The 22,444-nt window shown below is 45.4% G+C and overlaps 1 protein-coding gene across 3 annotated transcripts in view; it reads left to right on the top strand.

Moving 5' to 3' along the window:
- The window catches only part of PTPN14 (protein tyrosine phosphatase non-receptor type 14), a 170,624-nt gene that overhangs the window by 59,296 nt on the left and 88,884 nt on the right, over window positions 1-22,444 (top strand). For 2 of the 3 annotated variants that reach the window (XM_032318479.1, XM_032318480.1), the window contains exons 2-3: window positions 8,283-8,610; window positions 20,533-20,702. In XM_032318479.1, the coding sequence (XP_032174370.1) occupies window positions 8,437-8,610; window positions 20,533-20,702 (344 nt within the window). In that variant the 5' untranslated portion in view covers window positions 8,283-8,436. Of the gene's footprint in view, window positions 1-6,838; window positions 7,400-8,282; window positions 8,611-20,532; window positions 20,703-22,444 lie in introns of those variants that run through there. The other variant, XM_032318481.1, reaches the window with a different exon arrangement.

The following is a 22,444-nucleotide window of genomic DNA, read 5'->3' as shown; positions in this document are numbered from 1 at the left end:
CTGACACGGCGCTTGATCTCACCACCCTGAGATTGTGACCTGAGCCAAAATCAAGAGGCAGATGCTTATTGACTGAGCCACCCAGATGCCCCCCGACCCCGTGCCCTGTTATTTTTAAGTCAATTCCAGACAACATATTATTTTCTCTTCTGAATATTCAAGATATGCTTTGAATGCCTTAAAAGTTTCAATAAAGTAAAAAATGAAAACTTTTATGTTTTGAGATCCTTCCTGTGGGAAGATCCTGTCTCTCTAGAGACTTAAGGGCAGTGATCCTCAAAGCAGGAAATGGGGAGATGATTGTTTTTTTCAATGGTGACTTGGGGGCTTTTTCAAACTCCTTGTCTCCCCAGGCTTTGCTCCCTCCCCACCCCCTTCCACGTACAGTTGAAAATAGAACTGGTTTGCTTCGTGTGTTAGAGCAGGAATAATCATAGAGAACCACTGCTTAGGGGGAAAGTGATTCCAGAAGCTTTCCCACTCAAGAACCATATTTTTGTTGTTGTGGTGGTTATTTTTAACCCCCCATGCATGGGGTTTACAGGTGTGTTTGCTTACTGCCTTCTTAACCAAAGTATGCTGGATGTTAGTCGAGCCTGTTTACCACGGAGTGCATTCAGCACGGCCTCCCATGCTGTGGAATGCTTATTTTTATAGTTTACCTCTCTCATTGTCATTTTGTTCCCTGCCAACATACTTTTCTTTATCTCTCTCAAATCTGCTAAGGGCTAAGAAGCAAGGTATGTCAGGGTATCTAAAGTTAGAGTAAACGAACTATGAGGGCAGGTTTGTTGGTTTGTTTGTTTCTTATGCAAAGAGTCTGTTGTTGGAATGAAGGACTCTGTGATGTGTGATGGCTTCGAGGATGTTCTGGCTCCGTTTCCCGGAGCCACTACCAGGGGCCTGCCTACATGTAGTTGAGCCCCCTTTCGTGGAGGTCAGGTACCACTGAACGTGGGCCCTAGAGCAGGAATCTTTGTTCTAACCTCAGATACAGCTCCAGATTTGGACAAATTTTTCTCCGTCCGCCCCTGGATGTCTGCCGGTGAGTTAGATGGAGGGGAGGAAGGAATTTAAAAATGGGACCAGTCTGCTTTTGTTGTTCTAGCTATTTCCAACTCACAGGGGCTTGTGCTTTAAACCTTGCACCACGGTTAAGTAAAATGGCTTCAAAGAATTCGAAATATGGCTGTACTTTGGGTGTTCTGTTGCACTAAAATTTATAGAAGAAACTGACTGTGATTTTTCACTGAACAGAACTACATTCCTCTCTGCCCTTCTTCGAGGGGGGTTCAGAGAAGGCATCTCCCATAGTCCTTTTTTGCCCCGTGCACTCCTACCCTTTTTGAAAACTCTCCTTACAAAAATGACACAGTACTTTTCAAAACTGAGCCGTGCCTCATGCAGGTTTATACACAGGATGGACTCATGGCGTCATTTTTTCCCTTCTCACACCCAGACCAGGGTTACATAGTTCTGTGAGGTGTGCTTGGGAGTTGTAATAATGTGGGATGCTGGAAGAATTCCAGAGACTGTTAGTAAATACAGCACACAGCCGAACAGCAGTTAGCTTCTGTTCGCGATTTCAGGACTCACCCCTAGGAAAAAAGCAGGGCAAGTATACATTATATAGGATGGGAAATAAAAGGGTGACTTTGTTTAAGATTTGGATTTTAATTTCTGCCTTTCCCCCGAAGATTGTGCCGGTAGTTCAGGAAAGGACATTAAGCTGTATTGGTTGATGTTCTAAAAGGTCTCTCCACTTCTTACCCATCATATCTAAAATTTGTTAGATCAGCCAACGGACTTCTTCCGTATTATGAAAAGCTGGCTTTACTTTCTGTTTTCAAGTTGGCAGGTATTTTGTTGATACGTTTAGGGGGAAAAAAGAAAGGAGGAGATAAATCCACAGCTGATAGTGAAAAGATGGAAACACGTATTCGATCTTTTAGGAAGCTGATTGGTCAGGAATGGGTTTTGGAAGTGACTTTGAAGTTTTCCTGTGTGTTTTCTCCTACTGTAGCCTATTCTATAGAAGGCCTTTAAAGTGGAATGTTTACCGAGCAGATATCCCTACAAATTGCTCTCGGCAGTCATGGACACGTTGAATCCTCTGTCACATCAGTCATTCCATTATAGTTTTTGCAATGAACTTCCATGGGATGGGGCATCTCTCAGGTCTCTGAGACCACCCCCAACTTGAGACACATCAAGGGCTGGAAAAGGCGAACTTGGGTGGTGGTGGGAATGTTCTTTTGGAAATCTGTGTTCAAATCTCCGCCCGCCCCCCCTCAAAGAACACCAGTGAGCTGAGTAGCTTCTCATCCCGCTTCTCCACGGTTTAGCCTCTCCTCAGGCCCCAAAAGTCAGACCTATCTCAGGCTCCAAATTCCTCAGGTGTCCCTTGAGGTCACCCAGAGGCCTTTGCCCTAGCTTGGCCTCAAAAACTCAACTCTTTCAGAAGTCATTCTTTCTTTCATCCTCATGACAAATACTTATTTAGCTTTCTGCCATGTCCAAAGGAGACTACAAATCTGAGTCTGATGCAGATCCTTCCCTTCGGAATTCTCTTTGGGGAGCTGAGTCCCATCCAGACACCTCTGTCTGGTAAGGGACACTGTGATTCACCATCAGCCATAGAGACGCGGCCATATGGGGTGTAAGACCGACAGCAATTTGGAATCAGTTTCCGCCAGAAAAAAAACAAAAAAAACTGGATGGTTAGCTTAACACAGGACACTAGACACATGTTCTTGATGAAGATAGGAAGAAGGCTGCAGCCTCCTTACCTGCTTGGGATGGGTTCCGTACCAGAGTGTTTCTTCTACCGATTGGCGCCGTTCTGCTCCAGGTGTCCACGTTCGGGGGGTTGCAATGTGGAGTGATGTGAGAACATAGGGCTCAGGTATTTCACTTGGTCAGGTTCCCCGTGGACTTGTCCTGCCTTTGTGTTCAACTCCCGTGTTGTTTGCTTTGCCTTTTTTTTTTTTTCCTTTTACCTTAATTTAATGTAGGTGGTAGGGTACTCGAGCCCTTCTTTTCACAGCTGCTCTGCTAGCCTGGGAGCCAGCCTGGCTCCCTGCACGTGGGGGGACCGGGAAGGAGAGGCGTGTGCACCCACAGAAGCGTTTTCTCATTGACTTCTCACAAACCGGTGGGGGGTGGGGAATGACTTCACAGATGAGTAAACTGAGGCTGGGAGAGGTGAAGGCACTTGGCATTCGCCCAGGCAGGTTCTTTCAGGAAGGTTTGCACGTGTTCCGTTTGTTTCCTGTGCAAACTTTGGTCCTCGGAGAGGGCCTCCCTGCTTCACGGTCCTTCTCGCCTTCTGTCACGCAGGTACCCTTCCTCCCGGCAGCCTTCAGTGTGCACTCGCCAGCTGCTTCACGGACACATAAACCCCGGGAGCCAGAGAGGCCAGACAGTTGGTGGCACTTTCCCTGTGATTTTTTGTTTTTTCACATTTGCTTCTTCTTTTTTTAATTTTTTTTTTAAGATTTTATTTATTATTTGACAGAGACGTAGCAAGTGAGGGAACATAAAAAATGAAGGGTTCGAGTACCTTACCAACTACATTAAATGGAAAGGGAGAGGGAGAAACAGGCTTCCCACGGCGCTGGCAGCCCAGTGCAGGACTCGATCCCAGGACCCTGTGATCATGACCTGAGCTGAAGGCAGCCGCTTAGTGACTGCGCCGCTCAGGCGCCCCACATTTGCTTCTTACTCCCAGTGACTCTGATTGAATTGGGTCTAACTCTTAACCAATGTTAACGTTTCTCACTAAGGTACATCTTAGAAAAAGAGGACCAGCAGATAATGTTTTGAAGTTAGAATATGTTCCTTTGGTCTTAGGGAAAAAAAAAAATCACAAGTCAGCACTGTTAGTTTAACTATCTGTATTAACAACAGCAACAAAAAAAAGTTCCTTCCATTAAACTCCATGAATGGGTCTCAGCAACCTTTGCAGGTTGGTATTATTTCCTGGGTATGTTCTTAAAGAGTAGGTAGAGAAAACTCTATCTTTCAAGTGACTTTATTTGTAAGGAAGCTTTCCATTAAAAGAAGAAGAAGAAGAAACAAGTCTTACAGTAAAGTAGAATGATGACCCCTAATTTGATCTCTTTTGAAAACCCAGTTCCATCAGAAAAATCGAAAGCATCATAAACATGTGACCTTTTTAGGAGAATATGGCACCTTAGTTCCAGGTTTTATAATGTTGTGTGCGACAGTAAATATGAGGATGCCCCAGAGAACCACATGGGCAAAGTCATTCAAGTGCCAAGAGCGAGACTGTTTAACCAGGAGGACTTGCTTGTTACAGATTTCACATCCCATCTACAGTCTGGTGGTGTATCTTAATCCTTGCTCCCTCTGGCTCTCAAGGACAAGGCAGAGGAATTAGGCTTAAAATACAGAAGGTTCTGGGTTACATGTGATGAAGAACTCTGTGCCTGTATAAATGGTTGCAAGATGGGGTCGTGATACGTGTGCTTGGATTCCTTGAGCTCTAAACATGGCGGATAATTCATAGACTGTTAAGATAGTAAAACTGAAAGGGGCGAAGAGGTCATCTTCTTTGAACCCTATCCTTACAGAGGAGGGTCCCATAGATTGTTTACTTGAAATCATTTGGGTGGAGCCCATCCTAGAGGTGAGGGGTGTCTTAACTGAGCTCCTGGAAGCCCTTCCCAGGGTTACAGCTCTACGACGAGACAAGTCCTGGGTGTAAATACCACGAACTTTTTATTTAGGTGAAAGATGTGGGTGTGAAACGTGGAGAAAACATGTCTCTGGCTCTGTAGGAGTTTAGAGTCAAACATGCTAACACTTTTTTTTTTTTAAATTTAATTTAATTTTTTTTTTCGGTGTTCCAAAATTCATTGTTATGCACCACACCAAGTGCTTCATGCAATACGTGCCCTTCTTAATGCCCACCACCAGTCTCACCCATCCCCCCCAACCCCCTCCCCTCCAAAACCCTCAGTTTGTTTCTCAGAGTCCACAGTCTCTCATGGTTTGTCTCCCCCTCCGATTTCCCCCAACTCACTTCTTTCCATCTCCCAATGTCCTCCGTGTTGTTCCTTGTGCTCCACAAGTAAGTGAAACCATATGATAATTGACTCTCTCTGCTTGACTTATTTCACTCAGCATAACCTCCTCCAGTCCCATCCATGTTGATACAAAAGTTGGGGATTCATCCTTTCTGATGGAGGCATAATATTCCATTGTATATATGGACCATATCTTCCTTATCCATTCATCTGCTGAAGAGCATCTTGGTTCTTCCCACAGTTTGGCAACTATGGCCATTGCTGAAATGAACATTGGGGTACAGATGGCCCTTCTTTTCTCTACATCTTTATCTTTGGGGTAAATACCCAGTAGTGCAATTGCAGGGTCATAGGGTAGCTCTATTTTTAATTTCTTAGGGAATCTCCACACTGTTAACACAGGTTTGATTGGTATGTTAAAATACGCAGAAATGATGTGGGAGTTCAGACAAAGAAAAAATACTTTGATGGGAGGGATCAGAGAAATCTATTGAAAGAGGCAGCTGCATTTCAATGGAGCGGTAAGGACTATGCTTAGTACTGGCATCTAGGGTTGCCTTTTTTTTTAAAATCTTTTGACTATGAACATTTTTAGGTATGCAGAAAAGCCGAAAGAACAGTGCAGTGAATACCTACCTGTACACCCACCATCTCGATTCAGCAACTCTTAATGTTTTGTCATATTTGTTCAACTCTGAATTTGTATATATATGTATTGGGTTTTTTTTTTTTTTTTAAAGCCATTGGTGAGTCAATTGCAGATACTATGACATTTTTACCCCAGATGTATCCTTTGGCATCTCCTGAATCATTCTGTTAGGTGAGCACAATTCTGCTATCAAAAATGGAAGAAAATGATCCGTAATATATTAATGTCATCTAATTTCTATTCCTATTTCAGATTTCCCTAATTGCATCATGTCTTTTATAGCTATTTTTTTAAACCTGGGTTTGATTAAAGTTCACACATTGCGTTTTGTTTTTAGAAGTCCTAAATCCCTTTTACCCAAGGGTTCCCCCCACCTCCATTCAGTATTTTTGTTTCACGATACTGACTTTTCAAACAAGTTTTCTTATAACTTTTTTCTTGATACCTTACCTGGCAAGTTTCTTACAAATTGAAGATGAAGATCGTTTTTAAAAATCTTTACAACAGGTACTTTCTAGGAGATATATTGCCAGGTTGTCAGGTGTTGCTTCTGACCTACCATTTTTAGTAGCTAACATATTTAAAATATGCTGATCTTTATTCGCAAAAATAATATAAGGCAGTTGCAAAATGTTACAACTGTTTAGAAATGTATACAGTATAGAGGGTTCTGTTTAATATCACCTCTGCTAGCTAGTCCTGGTTCATCCTTTTAGTGAGCTTACATTCTTTCCCATTACTTTGCATGTTCTCACTTATTATAAAAATTGGAATCATCTTTATTTTGTGCACGTTTACTTTTTATTTCACTAACTGTGCATTATGGATGGCGTCCTGTAGAATATACAGCAGGGATTGTTTTTAATAGTGGCTGGGATCAATGTGTACCCAGCCGGCCACATTCTTTCATAGGTGTTTAAGGTGAGACACACCCAAATATAAAGCACCTGGCCCAGGACTAGAAATGTGGCCTGTGCCCACAGAGCAAGTATTTTTCTTTGAGGCTCCCTGGTTAATATACGAGTTAAATCTCGGGGTCTTTGCTTCAACGTTGAGGCAATGAATGTGTGAGTCATCAACTCTCAAGGGCTCTGTATTTGAATTCGGGCTCTCTCTTTTTTGCTTTTCGTCTTTCCTGCAACTCTCAGATATTCAGGTTGGCTGCCTTAGAGGTAAACATGACAGTCTGCCAACCCAAAGTGATTTAGAAACGTTAATAGATTTTACCAAGCCCCAGTCTCTAGCATGTGTATTTTAAGCCATCATAAAACATACCTGTCATGCTAAGGAATGTGCCGGAGGGCAGGCATCAAAGACTGGCCGAGGGAGTCTGGGGAGTGTGTTTTGCAGTGTTGTAGGGTTGTGCCCTGACAACCTTGGTAAGGCCTCGGGTACTGGCAGGGAGTGGTTTCTAAATATTAAAGCCACTTTATTTATTAATTCAGGAATTTCTCTAGGTAGTTATCCTTATTTGCCCATCTAAGTGTCCAGAGGCTCAGAGGTAATTCTGTGGACAAAGAGGGTGAAGACAGGCTGAGCTGAATCTGCTTGAGTTAGGGAACAAGTTAACAGAGCAATCACATGAGCAAGAGACGGTCTTTTGAGCTCAACGGAGAAGGGAGAGTGGAACAGAAAGACGCTCTGGACATTCCTGACTTCTTTGGAAGATAGTGGAGCGTAGCTGGCTCCGGGTGGACCGGTAAATCCATTTTTGTTGTTATTGTTTTATTCTCGTGTTCTCCATGGCAATTGTGTTGTCAGTCAACTTTGGTGGGACATCAGGCTGTCAGTACATCTCATTATTAGTAAACTAGGTGACCAGGCTTCTGCATCAAGCGTTTTGTTAGAGAACAAAATGAAGGTCCAGGGGTTCCACCCACGGAACTGTCTGGTGAAGAAAAACATCAAGAATCGTGATCCTAGATACACAAAAGGATTCATGTATTTGAAACTTTTAAAAATGTTTTCTATCCTCCATTCTAAGTTTATAAAGTAAATTAGAAGGTAAAGACAATAACAGAATAAGTATTAAAATAAAAATAAGGACACCTGTTAATGAAAAGGAGGCAGTGTTCCAAAGAGGGAGGAGGAACAAGATAAGACCCCAAGTTCAGGATCAGCGAGTCACCGAAATCCTCGAACCTCACTTCTTTCTTCTGTGAAAGGGGGATCATAAAATCTACAGCACCGGGTTGTTAGTGAGATCAGAATGGGATAATCTATTTAGAAGTTAAACAGCGCTCAGATTCCACTCCTACCGCTTTCCTGAGTGGCCGGGATGGTGCCGTAAAAAAGGCATGTGAGTGTAAGTTGCACAGACATTGGTGCGAATTCTGTCTTTGCCATTCAGCCTCTGCATCCTTGGCTGAGTTCTTTTCATCTCTCTGACCCTCGGTGTCCGCAGCCTTTGAGTGGATTTTGTTAGATCCCCACCCAAAAATAAGATAAGGTAAAGAGCACGGGCTCCACCAGGACACTGGGCGCTGCAAAGCTTGCTGGTTCCTGATTCTCCTGTTGCCCTGTCCAGGGCTGTCCTCTAGCTTCCCTCGCAGCCAATGACCTTGCTGCTTCTCCGTTTGCAGCCATCCTCCGGAGGGCCGTGCTGGGCATGGATACCTTTCTCGGCGTCTGGAGGAGCACGTACCATAGTGTCATCGACCAGTCACGAAGCTGCTAAGGCCGTCCCAGGGACGTGGGCGCCAGGAGAGGAAGGCGGTGTCCGGGGGCCACATCGCCATGCCTTTCGGCCTGAAGCTCCGCCGGACACGGCGCTACAACGTCCTGAGCAAGAACTGCTTTGTCACACGGATCCGCCTTCTGGACAGCAATGTGATCGAGTGCACGCTGTCGGTCGAGAGCACCGGACAGGAGTGCCTGGAGGCGGTGGCCCAGAGGCTGGAGTTGCGGGAGGTAAGAGCGTGTGTGCGGGAGGGAGGGGGGGTTCTGAACCAGATCTCACTGAGGGGATCGGCCCCCTGCCCTTGGCACCTGCCCTACTTTCCAGCCCCAGCCCCGGGTGCAGAAGGATCCTGCTGTCTGTGGCTTGGGCTCGGTCTCACAGCTTCTGTGCATCAGGAGGCCTACCCCGTGGCCTGCTGTGACAAGCGAGGACCCCGCCCAGAGCTTGCAGGGGGTGGCGGCTTCCCTTTTGTTCCCACTGTGAGGAGGTTTTTTGGGGGAGCGTCTCAAGTTATTGTCTCTCCTTCAAACCCTCGAGTGGGTAGCTGGCGTTCTGGCTTTCCAGCTGCACGTCTGGGAGAAACGCCCACGGAGGGGACAGATGCGACTGCTTGTAGTTTTTGTTTGTTTCTCTATTTTCCTCTTCAAAGATGGGGCAAAACTGGAAAAGCATTTAAAAGGAGCCTGACCAGGGAGGCTTTTTGTGGGAGCTTGTAGGTGGGCATTTTTTTCAAGATGCTCCTGACCTGCCTTTTCTTGGCGCCATCGGTGAGACTCCTTCGGGCTTTGTGCAAAACCGGGGTTGACCGTGAAGCGGTCACGTTATCACTCTTCAGATCAAGACTCCTCGGAGTGTAGGTCCTTTATGGCAGCACGCCCCGCTTGTCCTAGCCTTAGGGACATTCGGGAGAAGAGGCTTCAGTGAGAACCTCCCCACCCCTCCCCAGCGGGTGTCCCTGAGAGCCGGGGGCCGGTGGGGGCAGGTAAGGTGACGTGATACGGTGGTTACCAGCGCGGAAGGGACTGAAAGCCCTTGAGATCTGAGGACCAGGAGAAGCTCTGTGGTTGTCCTAGGCCCTGTGCCCTCATCGCCCGCCACATCAGGGTGGTGGTACGCGGGGGGAGGGTCTGCTGGAAGTGATGGGGTTTGACGTCGTTCCGCACACCTCTTGGGGTCCACCTTCTCGCCACATCCATACAGGAATTGGGGTTCGGGAAGGTCTTCTCTCCCCTTGGTGTCCTCCGCAGGCCGACTGCCGTCCTCCAGGGCACTGTGTCACTTGAGCACTTCTGTCTCCTGCCAGTCTTGGTGTGTCTGCTTTGGTTTCTGTGATCGGGGCTTCCTTTGAAGTGTATTTTCCTGTGACAGAGACTCCCCCGTCCCACAGATACGTGCAGCTTGGTGGCCGACCCGGCGGAAAAACACGGGAAGTGTTGTGACCTTGCTGGTTGATCGCTGGTTCCTTTTTGCTTTTTGGTAGCACATTTGGGTGTACATATTTAAATATATGCATGGCGTAAAGGAGAAATCTCAAGTCTGGAGACCAGTTGGTGAGAAGACTAGTTTAAATTTCTTGTGAAAAGTTTAGTTATAGATCATTCCACTTTTGAGTATTCTCAGTAACTCACATTAGGGTAGCCATTCATCATGTGCACTGAGAGACACTACAGCATGCACTTGAGCAGCTGTAAGCTCAGTCTTTCCCGTCTTGAACTTGGGTTCAAATTACAGTTCTGTGACTTAGGAGTTAGGTGCGCTTGCAAAAGTTACTGCCCTCTCTGGGCCTCCGTTTTCTCACTTATAAAAGCAGGATGATGATGCTCGCCTTATGTATCTTATGGGGGCTGTTGTAAATATTAAAAGAGATTCAGTATGGGAAATGCATAGTGCTGCATCTAATAATTTATAATTGTCCCAATTTTAGTGTCTTAAAAATTTTTGGTTGAAGAAAATCTTGAGCAACCACAGTGTGCCAAGTACTGTGTTAGGCCTTGATGAATGAAGATAAATAGGGTATAATTCTGTCTTCAAGCTATGCACAGGGGAATAGGGGAATCCAGCATTTAAGTGAAGTGAAGATGGGATGCGATCCATGCTAAAAGGCAGTGCAGGGGCAGGCCTGAAAGGCAATAGCTCCCCTTCGTGTTGTGCAGTACACAGCCGGTGCCCACTGACCGTGGCGGCCCTGGGAGGGGGAGAGGATGTTTGGTGAAAGACAAACAGAGCCTTTACTCTCTGAATGGGGACTTGAAGGACGCTAGAACTTCAGCAGGTGGAAAAGCAAGCAAGGCCATCCAGTGCATGGGGAGTTGGGTTTTGAGGATGCAAGGATTCAGAAGGACATGCCGTTCTTGGGGGCTAAGAAGGCATCTCCGTGAGTTACCAGGTGGAGTTAGAGTCTGAGGTGCCAGGGGAGGGTGTCTGGAGACGTGTAGGGTAGTAATTACTCTGAGTAGACTTTTGTTTCGTTCAGCAAGAGGGCAAAGGTGAAACCCGGATTAACCCACAACTGTGTTGTCACAAAGGACAAAGCGGTGAAGTCCAGGTTCTCCTGTCAGGTGTGGGCTGCAGTGTGATTGATCTTCTGATGCTCCGGTGAGGCCGACAGTTAACACGGGCTTCATCCTGACACGCTCTAAGTGGGTGCATCCGCATTAGAGCAGATCACTTTCTTTTTTTAATTGTGTGCTTTTGTTCTGTGACAGATGACATCGAAGGTCTGGCCTTTTGTGAGACAATACTTACAGCTACTCTCAAACAGAAGAGTGAGATCAAGCAATCCACGACTGTGTTCTTCATCTACACACACACACACACACACACACACGCACATGCACACACACACACACACACATATACATGCTGGGGAGGAATGTGTTCTCCCAGAAGCAGGAGGAGGAGGGAATGAACACAGGGTCTGCTCTGCTCACTTGACTTTCTTTGTATTCAGGTTGTTTTCCAAATAGAGCTGATGGAGAGGAGAAAGTGAAAATCTGTCTAAAATATAGCAAAATGTTTAGTCTTTATTAAGGCTTGGAAACCAGATTACGGTGGCTATTTGGCTTTACCATTAGAAGTGCCCTGGAGTCTAGATGTATCCTAGACTTTATATTGGGGTGCCTGGGTGGCTTAGTCATGAAGCATCTGCCTTTGGCTCAGGTCATGATCCCGGGATCCTGGCATCGAGTCCCACTTTGGGCTCCCTGCTCAGCGGGGAGTCTGCTTCTCCCTCTCCCACTCCCCCTGCTTGTGTTCCCTCTCTCCCTGCCTTTCTGTCAAATAAATAAAATACTTTAAAAAACCAATATATAGATTAGCTTTATATTAAGAAAGGAGAATTAATTTTTGTTTAACTTTTGATCCACACTAATTATCATTTGTTTTGTCACTTTGTTTTATCATTTTAAAAAATCGATTTTTTTTTTTTTTTAAATGAGTGAGAGAGAGCATTAGAGAGGAGAAGGTCAGAGGGAGAAGCAGACTCCCCAAGGAGCTGGGAGCCCGATACGGGACTCGATCCTGGAAGTCCGGGATCATGACCTGAGCCGAAGGCAGTTGCTCAACAAACTGAGCCACCCAGGCACCCCAAAAATCAATTTTTTAAAAAGATTTTATTTATTAGAGAGAGAGAGAGAGATCACAAATAGACAGAGAGTCAGGCAGAGAGAGGAGGAAGCAGGCTCCCCACTGAGCAGAGAGCCCAATGTAGGGCTCGATTCCAGAACCCTGAGATCATGACCCAAGCTGAAGGCAGAGGTTTAACCCCCTGAGCCACCCAGGCGCCCAAAATGCATTTGATTTCTTAAAGCTGTTTTGGCTTTATAGCAAAATAGAGTAGGAAAACAGAGTCCTACACATCTCCTGCCCACCCCCCCCCAGTCCCACACCCTCCCCCACACTGGAGTAGACCATATGTTACGATCAGATGAACCCACGTTAACACATCAGTAGCATCCGGCTCCGTAGTTTACGTTGGGGTTCACTCTTGGTGTTGTTCATTCGGTGGGTTTCAACGAGTGTATAAGGACACGGATCCATGTGGCAGACTTGTCGAGAGCCACGCCTGGTCTTGAGGGGACCAGTGTGCTGCCGTTTCAGATGGCATCGAGAGGACCCAGGCCAGGCCCGAGGGAAGCGGCATGGGAGAGGGTTCCTGCTCCCAGCAGCCCTGGAGTTTAGAGATGAGGACAAACAAGGGACAAAGCAAAGGGAACAGCCCGTGCTGAGGTACAGAAACAGGAAAGCACATGGATTTTCAGGGACGGGCAGAGTTCATTTTGCACTGATTCGTGTCTGTGTGTGTGCGCGTGTGTGCGTGCACGTGTGTGTGGAGGGGTCCCGGCAGGGAGGGTAGGAGTGTAGGAAAGCAGGCGGGAATCTGCTTTAGAGTGGTTTGATGTGTGTGGCTGGGGAGTTTCAGCTGGATTCTGTTTCTGAAATGTGTCCCCAAAATAATTAAAATAACCGCCACCTTTTAACACGCCGCCTCCTGGGCTGAGCACCCTCCCCATATCCATTCACTGATCTCTCTGAACTCCATGAGGTGGCTCCCGTGGCTGTCTCTGTGGGACAGACGGCGACACCGCAGCACAGGGTGACCCGCTGGCCGTGCGGGGCTGCCTCAAGCCCGGGTGGGCAGACTCTGCCGCTCGGGTTCCCAGGCTGCCTGTGTAGCCGCAGAAAAGGAGCCGCAGCGAAATGCTTTGGGAAACACCCTCATACATGCTGTTTTTTTTTTTAAAAAGGTATTGAACTCAGTGTTTCACCATTATCTTAGCCTCCTGTTAAATCCTCTTTGAACCGTTCGGAGAATAAAGCGCTGCGGTGAGATGTGAAGCCATCTGAGGGTTTCAGGGCAGAGCGTGGCATGAACACCTTGCATTTTAGGAAAAATACCAAATAGCAGAAAAAGAATGAGGATGGGGTGACAGGAGAGACAGAGAGCTGGCTGGGTAGACTGAACAAGAGCCCTGCAAAGAAGAAATAAAATGGACTCCTTAGAAAAAAACATTTTTTAAAAATTGTTTTAAGTTCAGGGAAAAAAATTAGGTATGAATTTCTGGCTAGGAACTCTTTTTTTTTTTTAAGATTTTAAAGATTTTGTTTATTTATTTGAGAGAGAGAGAGAGAGCACAACCCCGGGGAAAGGCAGTCAGAGGGAGAGGGAGAAGCAGGCTCCCCACTGATCAGGGAGCCCAATGTGGGACTTGATCCCAGGATCCTGGGATCATGACCTGAGCTGAAGGCAGACACTTAACCTGCTTAAGGAACTTAACCTATTAAGGAAAAGAGACCCAGAAAATTAGAATTCTGATAATATGGTTAAAACATGTTTGGATTTATGGACGTCACCCTTTTCCTATCCTCAAATGAGATCATAGGTGGAATTCAGTGTATCAGATGGAGCTGTTCTTTGGCAGAGGGGATGGACACCTGCAACCCTGTACACCTTCCCGTACAAGCTGAAAATCACTGACCTAGGTTAAGAGAGAAATAGCTAAAACAATGTGTCTTATGTCTGACTCTCATATTTAGAAAATCAGTGCATGGAGAAGCAGCGGGGTCGATGGCTGTGAATGTGACCGCAGACCTGAGTCTGAGCCCTTGCCTCTGCACTCATTACCTTGGTAATCTTGGATAGTTGCTTGGTGGCTCTGGGCCTCTGTCTCCTCCTCTGTTATAGAGATGGTGAGGGTAGTAACCTCCATGAGTTTTGGGGAGGATTAAAGGAGTTTTTGTAGTGTTGCCACAGTATTATAGAGCTTGGCACAGGGGAAGCTCTCAATGTGTCTCCTCTGTGAGACACCACGTGGGCTCTCCAGACTCTGCCACAACACCTCCAAAGACTGGGCTCTTACCCTTTTTTAAGTCTGCTAGTTTCACTTTTAGATGGCTTGAATTGTTAGAAACTGCGATCATACACTGAGCCAGTGTCTTTCAATTTCTTGAACAGTGATTAAGATTGAATTGTCCAAGATGGTAGCCACTGGCCACATGTGGCTCCCGACCACTTGAAGTGTGACTAGGTTGAACTGAGATGTGCAGTTACTGTAATATACACATCAGATTGCGAAAATCTAGTACGATAAAAGTTAAAATAGCTCTTTAATCCCTTTCATATTGGTTACATGTTGAGAGCATACTATTTTGACTATATGATTTTAAATAAAATTTATTAAAATTAATTTCACTTCTCTGTACTTTTTTAATGTAGCTATTAGAAAATTTAAAATCAAATAGGGGCATTACATTATATTTAATGCCCAAATAGGGGCATTACATTATATTTACATTATATTTCATTACATTATATTAAACAGTACTCTTCTAAGAAAGGCAAGGAGGCCACGTTAATAAGAATAAGGAATATTAAGAACCATATTAGAATGTTAAGAATTCCAATAAAATGTAAAAATATGCTGGAATTATTTCCTTTAGGGATATTCCTGACTGTGCTTTTTTTTTTTTAAGATTTTATTTATTTATTTGACAGATCACAAGCAGGCAGAGGCAGGAGGGGACAGCAGGGACAGCGGGGGTGGGGGTGCGGTAGGCTCCCTGCTGAGCAGAGAGCCTGACATGGGGCTCAATCCCAGGACCCTGAGATCATGACCTGAGCCAAAGGCAGAGGCTTAACCCACTGAGCCACCCAGGCGCCCCTCCTGACTCTGCTTTTAACCACAGAATAGTAAATGGAGGAGGAATAAATACTTTCACAAAGTATTTAAACTCTATTCAAGACAGAACCATTGCTTTATCAGGAAATTTGCTCTTGGGAATGGCGAATCCAATAACTCTTGGCCCTCTGCTATGGCTAGACTAAGAGCCCTGGTTTCTAAAAGAGACTTTAAAAAAAAAAAAAAAAAAGGCCCTAATAATATCCTAGGGTGGATGATGGTTCTCAGACTTATCCCCTTTATCTTTTGCAAATTTGTTTTCATTTTTAACTAAAAGGTGATTTGTCCCAAGCTATGGACTACAGTAGAAACGTCCCACATTTTGCTGTTTTCACTAATGGCTAGAATTTGTAAAGATACTGAATCTTAACCAGCTTAAGCTAACTTACGTTAAGGACATTTCTGGGGTTTAATTTTACGCGAATTTTGTGGGCATTGGTAACATAACGTGCCATGATGCGAGTATTTAGTTCAGTGGAACACCTCATTTCCTGGCCTGGTAATAGCGGAGCTGGCTGCATCTGAGAGCCGGAGCCTCACCATATCCGTGTATGTTTGTGTTTGCACAGGACTGAAATCACACCGATCAGGAGTCCACTGAAGAGTAGACCTCGGGGAGATCTCTGGTCTTTGAATTGTGTATTGCATTTTGTCTTTGTGAAGATTATAATGTGAGATCTTGTTCGCATACTGTCAGTTCTGGGAGGCAAACTGGCAGCAGTGTCTGTTTTCTAGGCAGAGGAAGATGGCAGGTGAAATACTTTCCCATCTTAACTTACAAGTCTTCATCTTTCTGGATATTTTGAGTGAGCCGTCCAGCCTCCCAAGAGTGATTTTTCCACCCCTTGGCTGTGAGGTTTGCTTCTTGGGCCCATGTTACTCTACAGTCTCTTTTCCCATACTTTCAGGAAAGATGGGCGAGGCAGAGGAAGATGGGGCTGTTATTAATTACAGACGCGTCAGTTACAGAAATCCCAGACCTGCCCAGGGTAGAGGTGGAGGCACACAGGCTGTTCGCCGCCGTCCTCCAAGTCCTATCCAACGGTTTATTTTCCAAAGCCTTTGGAATGAAATGGCATCAGGTGCTGTTTCTTGTGCTTCTAGTCATCTTTTGAAGCACTTTCCATGCCTCAGTGAAAGTTTTAATGCTGGTGTGTAATTCCCATCTATTTTATGTGGAGGCATACCAACTCTTTCTCAATTTACAACCAAAGTGCTGGCTATGACAGGCAACGTAATGCAAGATATTTTAAACTCTTGCTTCTGGATGATTAACTCTTCAAAATGCTTGAGATAAGATCATGGGTTTAATCCCTGGTAATTGCCAAGGCTGCATCTGTAACCCTTGCAAATAGCATCAAAGCCGTACCATTGGTCACAAAACTGGAAAAACAAAATCCTCAAAGAATCTTTCCCTATTAATAATAGCTCACGTGGGGGATACCACCATCTCTCCAGGTAAATGAACAAACGACAAAGCCCAAACTGTCTTTAAAGGCCTTCCTTCACTAGAATCTTTTTCTTGGAACTGAAGAGGGATGTTCCTTTGGCCCTAAAATGCTCACACACCAGTCTGCCCCTCAAAACTAGCATATTTTGATTGCATGCATACATTTCTGCTTCCTCCATTAAAGTGAAAAACTCCCATCCAAACAGACCGGGAAACCACTCGTATGAAAATGTCATGTCCATGTGTGTCTTTCCTCACACACTGTTTCCTAGTAGGCCTTTTAAGTCCTTGCTCTGGGAACTGGCTCTTCTGTCTTTTTCCCTCATTGCAGTGAGTTCATTGCAGAACCCAAAGCACCAGACCTGTTTTCCAAGGAAAACCAGAGAAATTAAATGGGATTTATAGCTCACCCAGAAGATCATTAGGATTGGCTGGACCTGGCTTAGGTTTGCACCTTCAGAGAGAAATAAAAGCACCTGGGGGACTTACTCGGGCGGTGGAATGGGATCCTCTGGGTCAGGGAGGAGGTGGTTTCTATTTGGCATCACCCTACCACGGTCCCCTGAACTATGTGGCAGTGGTTAGCAGGGGAACTCAGCTTTCAGGATTCAGCGGGAGTTTTAAGTTGGCAAGTCAGTTATGAGCCAGCATGGTGTGGTCCCAGCTGGGCATCCTGATGGGATTAATGGTCCCTTGGCTAATACACAGGAGGTTGATCACTGTACCTTGCTAGTTTCAGGGAGATGTTTGTTTCTTGTGCCTTTTCCTGGGAGCCACTGTATAGACATGGCGGCATAAACCCGTGTGGGGAGAACTTTGAGACCGGATCTTTTTTCTCTATTGCCTACTCCAGGGGAGGATATAACTAGAGGGAAAACGGCGGAGGTGATACGGTGGCAATGGAGGAAGTTACCTGGTGGGGATCTGGTCAGTGGATTTCCTTTCCAGCGAGATAACAGAATTCAGCATCTCTAAAATTAGGTTATTCTGGTATCTTCCAGGTTACCTGCCTCTCTCAATTTGCCCTTGTGCCGGACACCCCATTTCTTGAGTAGTTATGTAGTATCTCATTGGACAAATGCAGAGTGGGTCACTCAGATATTCTGTGTCCTCTGCAAAATACCACATTGCAGCAACAAAAACACTTTATGCCTTGAATGAGGTTTTTGCAGTAGAAGTGGTTTATGTTGTGATTCACAGCTCTGTGCTCTTCATTGTGGCTCAAGACTGTTACTGTGATTTCTCTTGTACCTCATCCTTTTCATCGTAGACACGTGAGCGCTTGTGTCTGTGTACATGCAAGTGCGTGTGTCTGCCATGGAACATTCTTAGTGTGCTTTTGGGGGAAGATCAGGTCTGATTTAATGATTGGGTGGGTTGGAGTGAGAAAGGGAAATTTAAAATACTAGCCTTGAAAGCACAGGAGTAGTAAACATTTAAAAATTTTTTGTTTTGGGAGGGGGGAAAAATTGATTGTAGAATGTGGATGCAGTGGACTTGTTCTGTTTTGAATGTTACTCACTGGAGTGTATGTTGTCGTTTGAATGAAGTATGGATCGTGAAATTTTGCCCCCAAATGTCAGGACTGCAATTAGTGAAAGTTAATAAATCATGGTTTGACTTGTTAAGCAATTGCAAAGCTTGTCTTCCCTTTCTCCACCCAGGCTTATGAAAGGGCTCTTTTCCAATGAAAATAACTATTACATAGCATGTAACTGTTTACATATATTACCTCATTTATTCTATGCACTCACTCCTAGCCACCCGAAAGGCAGTGGCATACCCTGTGCACCATACAGGAATTCAGTAGAAGACAGAATTGCCTTGGACCCTTTCCACACAGTTTATTAAATTAAGTACCCAGATTACCTCATTTTCAGGTTGGCTTAAGCCTATATCATAGACCCCCTAGGACAGTATCAGGGTGATAGTCCAGTGTCCCCTAACACCCGTAAGCCTCTAAATAAAATCTTAGGGGAGACACTATTTTGCGATTTATTTTTTTCTTAAACCTTTCAGGTTTTTATGTTATTTATAGGCCTTCCAGCTTCTCCTTTTGCCTGCTTTTTCTCATTTATTTTCAGATAACTTCTGTTTTCTAATTCTGTGGTTCATAGACATGCCAGGAGTGCTGGTGAAAAAGATTCTTGAGACTTGCCTGCTTCCATTTACCCATGGTGGTGATGATGGGGTGATGGTGGTAATGGTTGTGGTGGTGGTGATGGTGGTGGTGGTGATGATGGTGGTGGTGGTGGTGGTGGTGGTGATGATGGTGGTGTTGATGGTGGTGATGGTGTTGATGATGGTGGTCATGGTGGTGGTCATGGTGGTGGTATTGATGGTGGTGATGGTGTTGATGATGGTGGTCATGGTGGTGGTCATGGCGGTGGTGGTGGTGGTGGTTGTGAAGAGGGTGATGATAACAGTAGCAGTGACAGAAAGCTCCACTTCAGCTCCACTGCTGAAGTAGTTATTAACGTGTGCTGTGCGCACAGTTCAAGACATGATCTCATTTATGCCCCTCACAGCCTGTGGGCGATGGCTGTATGCATTATCCCCACCTTACAGATGAGAAAGTTTTGACACTCTGGAGGCTCAGCAACTTGTATGGAGTTACTATAAGATAGTGAGTGCAAACGTCGTGAGAGGAATGGACTTCACAGCCTGTTTTCCTTCTGTCCAGCCACATTTCATTTCTTCTACATCATCCATCACTTTGGAACAACTAACAGACTCCCTTAAAGCTGGAAAGTGAATGGTAGGGTCAGAATTCAATCAAGCAATTGGTCCAAGCTGATGGAAATCAAACCTTGGCTCTGTTTGCTGGCATTCTGTTGCTCCAGAAATGCATTGATTCCTCCTGTGAACTTGCCCTTTAGAACCTCGTGGAGTTAAGCTGATGAAGTCCTTGTTCTCCTCTGAAGGCACGTGCATTTGCAAATATTCTGTAGAGTATGTGGGTCCTTTAAGCAAGGACATGTCTGGGTTTCTAGTGAAGTCAGAGTCAAAACTTTTATTACAGATTTTGGTAGGGTTGTGGCAAGGATTGATCTGTGGTCTTGTTGAGGAGACTGCCAGCTGCGGTGGGAACATCGGCACAAGAATGCCTTTGGAAATTAAACATTGCAATGAAAACATTCTTTTGAAGGCAGATTTCCAGGTGTGCTGTAAACCATTCTAAGCTGTAATTGAAATATAAAAGAATATTTCAAAAGCAGTGATCTATTTTTTGGTGATTGTTGTGCTAATCCTGAAATCCTAGCATGAATTAATGTAAAGACAGGATTGGATGCATAAAAGTACCCGTTTTAATCATTTAGCACATTGTTCAAAACTAAACTGGTTGAGGCTTCACGTCTAAGGGTGAAAATCTCACTTTCATCTATCAAATCCCACCATAATCTGCCAAGAACAGCCACCAGGGGCTCCTGTGGCAGCTGTGAAGACATCCTTCTATTCTCAAAGCTTGATGTTGGGGAGAGATTTGCTGCAGTTCATGTATAATGAAGTGGGAGAGGCCGATGTTTTTCAAAGTACTTCATAAAACTCAAAACGAGTGAATCCGTTTTCTGTTATACTCTGGAACTGGTGTGTGGAACTAGCCTACAGTGTGGAAGCCTTCAGCTGGCAGAAGGTTTTGTCTTAGGAGTTGAGTAATAAGTTACTTTGTAGCAGGTGCAAGAAATGTGTTTGCCTTTGCCAGCGTGTTCCACGTGAGACAGTGAGGCGCTCAGAAGGCATGGGAAAGTCAGCCTTGGGAGCCTAGGAGAAAAGCCAACATTTGCCCCCACCCTGCCCCCACCTCCTTACCAAACACAGGAGCACCGGTACCTACGTGGTCCAGCGGTAACCATGGGTACGATACTCAGCGTAGACCGTGTGCGAGTGCTTTCTTGAGCTTGCCCCAAAGTTAGAAAGTCAAAGCTTGATCCTCATGTGTGAGCTGGGAGACCAAATATTTCACGAGGTGCTGGAGTCTTGCCCCCCACAAGCCGAAACTGATGCTGTTTTACTCTTTTATCTAGACACACTACTTTGGCCTTTGGTTTCTCAGCAAGAGCCAGCAAGCACGATGGGTGGAGCTGGAGAAACCTCTGAAGAAACATCTGGACAAATTTGCTAATGAGCCTCTGCTTTTCTTCGGAGTCATGTTCTATGTGCCAAATGTGTCATGGCTGCAGCAAGAGGCCACAAGGTAGGTGCATTTCTTCCTGAGTTCCGTGTAAGGGTGTGGATTAACCGCGGGGCTTCAGACGAAGTCGATGAGCAGGTTGATGGAGGGGTGTGTAGGTGTGCCGGGGGAGGAGTGGGGAGCTGTTGGGGATTGTTTACCGGTTGCCTTGCAGCTTTAGAATTGTGGTTTGAATCCGTGGTGCTCATAACCCCAGTCGGTCCCCGTGATGCTAATAAGGTAGCACAGATCCTGAGGCTGAATGAGGTTGAATGTGGTGTCCAGCCGTGGAGAAGCATCCGTTGGAGATTGTGGGTAGAATCGATGTGCCAGGATCTTGTAAAGAATTAACCACCTTGTACTTGTTGGTCTGTCCTTTCCTTTAAAATGCTCCCAAGCAAAATGTAGCAACAGATTTTAGATTTGAGAAGGTATTGGCGATGGGAGCAGAGTTGAGGAGGATGTTGAGAGGGCGAGAGTTTTGCTTGTCCTTGGTCGCAGAAGGGACAGGAAGCCACCGGTAGAGAGGAAACCTGCAATCTGGCCTCCTCTCCTGCTCCTGGGCTGTCTTCCCTCAAAGAAACCACCTGCCATCCTTGAAGTGGCACTTTCCCCTCATCTGTAAAGTGAGGGATTTCCTGTGTTTCTCAAGTTCTGCTAAGTGTGCAGTTCCATGAATGAAACAGTTGGTGCTGGCTGGTGTTAGTACAGTTAGTACAGGGTCAGAGTTTTCCATTAAAATATGCAGAGGGGTCATATCTCATCAAACGGTTCTTTCTGTAATAAAGGAAATTGAATGAACCTTTTCTTTCTCACCTTTTACTTGGATGATGGCATTCGGAGTACTTGGGAAGCAATGCTAGCGACATCCTGAGAAGGAAGAAACAGTCTCGACTGCTGCACGTGTTTCTCGACTACTGCACGTGTTTCTTAGATTTCACACTTTTAAGACAAGGAGGCACTTAAAATTTTTATATACATTTTATGGTGATAGGTGGCATCTTCTTCTTTTTTTTAATCAAAACCTACTATTAACTAGGAGCTCTTTCTGTCAGCAGAGGCCATGAAATAGCTCACAGCCTCATCCAGAAACCCGTGTTCAATCTCCCAAGTATCATTTGTTTGGGTGGACGCTGTGCACGATTTTCAAGTTTGTTCACTTACGTGGGTTCCTTCCCGGGCAGGAAGTTATTAACTCCTCAGAATGGGACCATATTCCCAGGCTCCTGACTCCTCCTTCAGTACCTCACGCAGAGTCGGGAGGACGGCGTTAGCCTCAGACTAGGAAATGCACGGCGGTAGGTAACGAGGATGAAACCCGGCCTGTGAGTTCACACATCTGGGGCAGAGTTCAGTCTGTAAGAAAACAACGAAGTGTTGCTGCTCTGGACAGTGTCCAGAACATTCTTCCGTAAGGACTGTCATTGAGGAAGAGCTGTTGAAGTGACTGTGAGGGACTCAGCAGTGGTGATTTATGAAGTCGAAATACGTTGGTTAAGCTTAGAAAAATGAAGACCTGCAAGAGTGCCATAGCTGCCTCTGGAAATTGGAAGACGCTTGTGGGAAGGGAATTCTGTTAGCGCTGCAGCACAAAATTTGGGCTCATAATAAGTGACGTACAAGAGTTGAAAGACTTTGGTTATTTGACTCCACACAGGAACGCTCTTTCTGATAATTTAAGCCAAAAACGGTGGAACAAGCAGACTTACAAAAGGGTGAGTGCCCTGTTTTCAGTGGGGTGGCACTGACTGGACAGACAGGGTGGT

Source organism: Mustela erminea, chromosome 17 (genome assembly GCF_009829155.1).
Source record: "Mustela erminea isolate mMusErm1 chromosome 17, mMusErm1.Pri, whole genome shotgun sequence".
In the NCBI taxonomy this organism is placed as follows: Eukaryota; Metazoa; Chordata; class Mammalia; order Carnivora; family Mustelidae; genus Mustela; species Mustela erminea.
The sequence above is the reverse complement of the archived record's forward strand: the minus strand, read 5'-3'. Positions and strand labels throughout refer to the sequence as shown.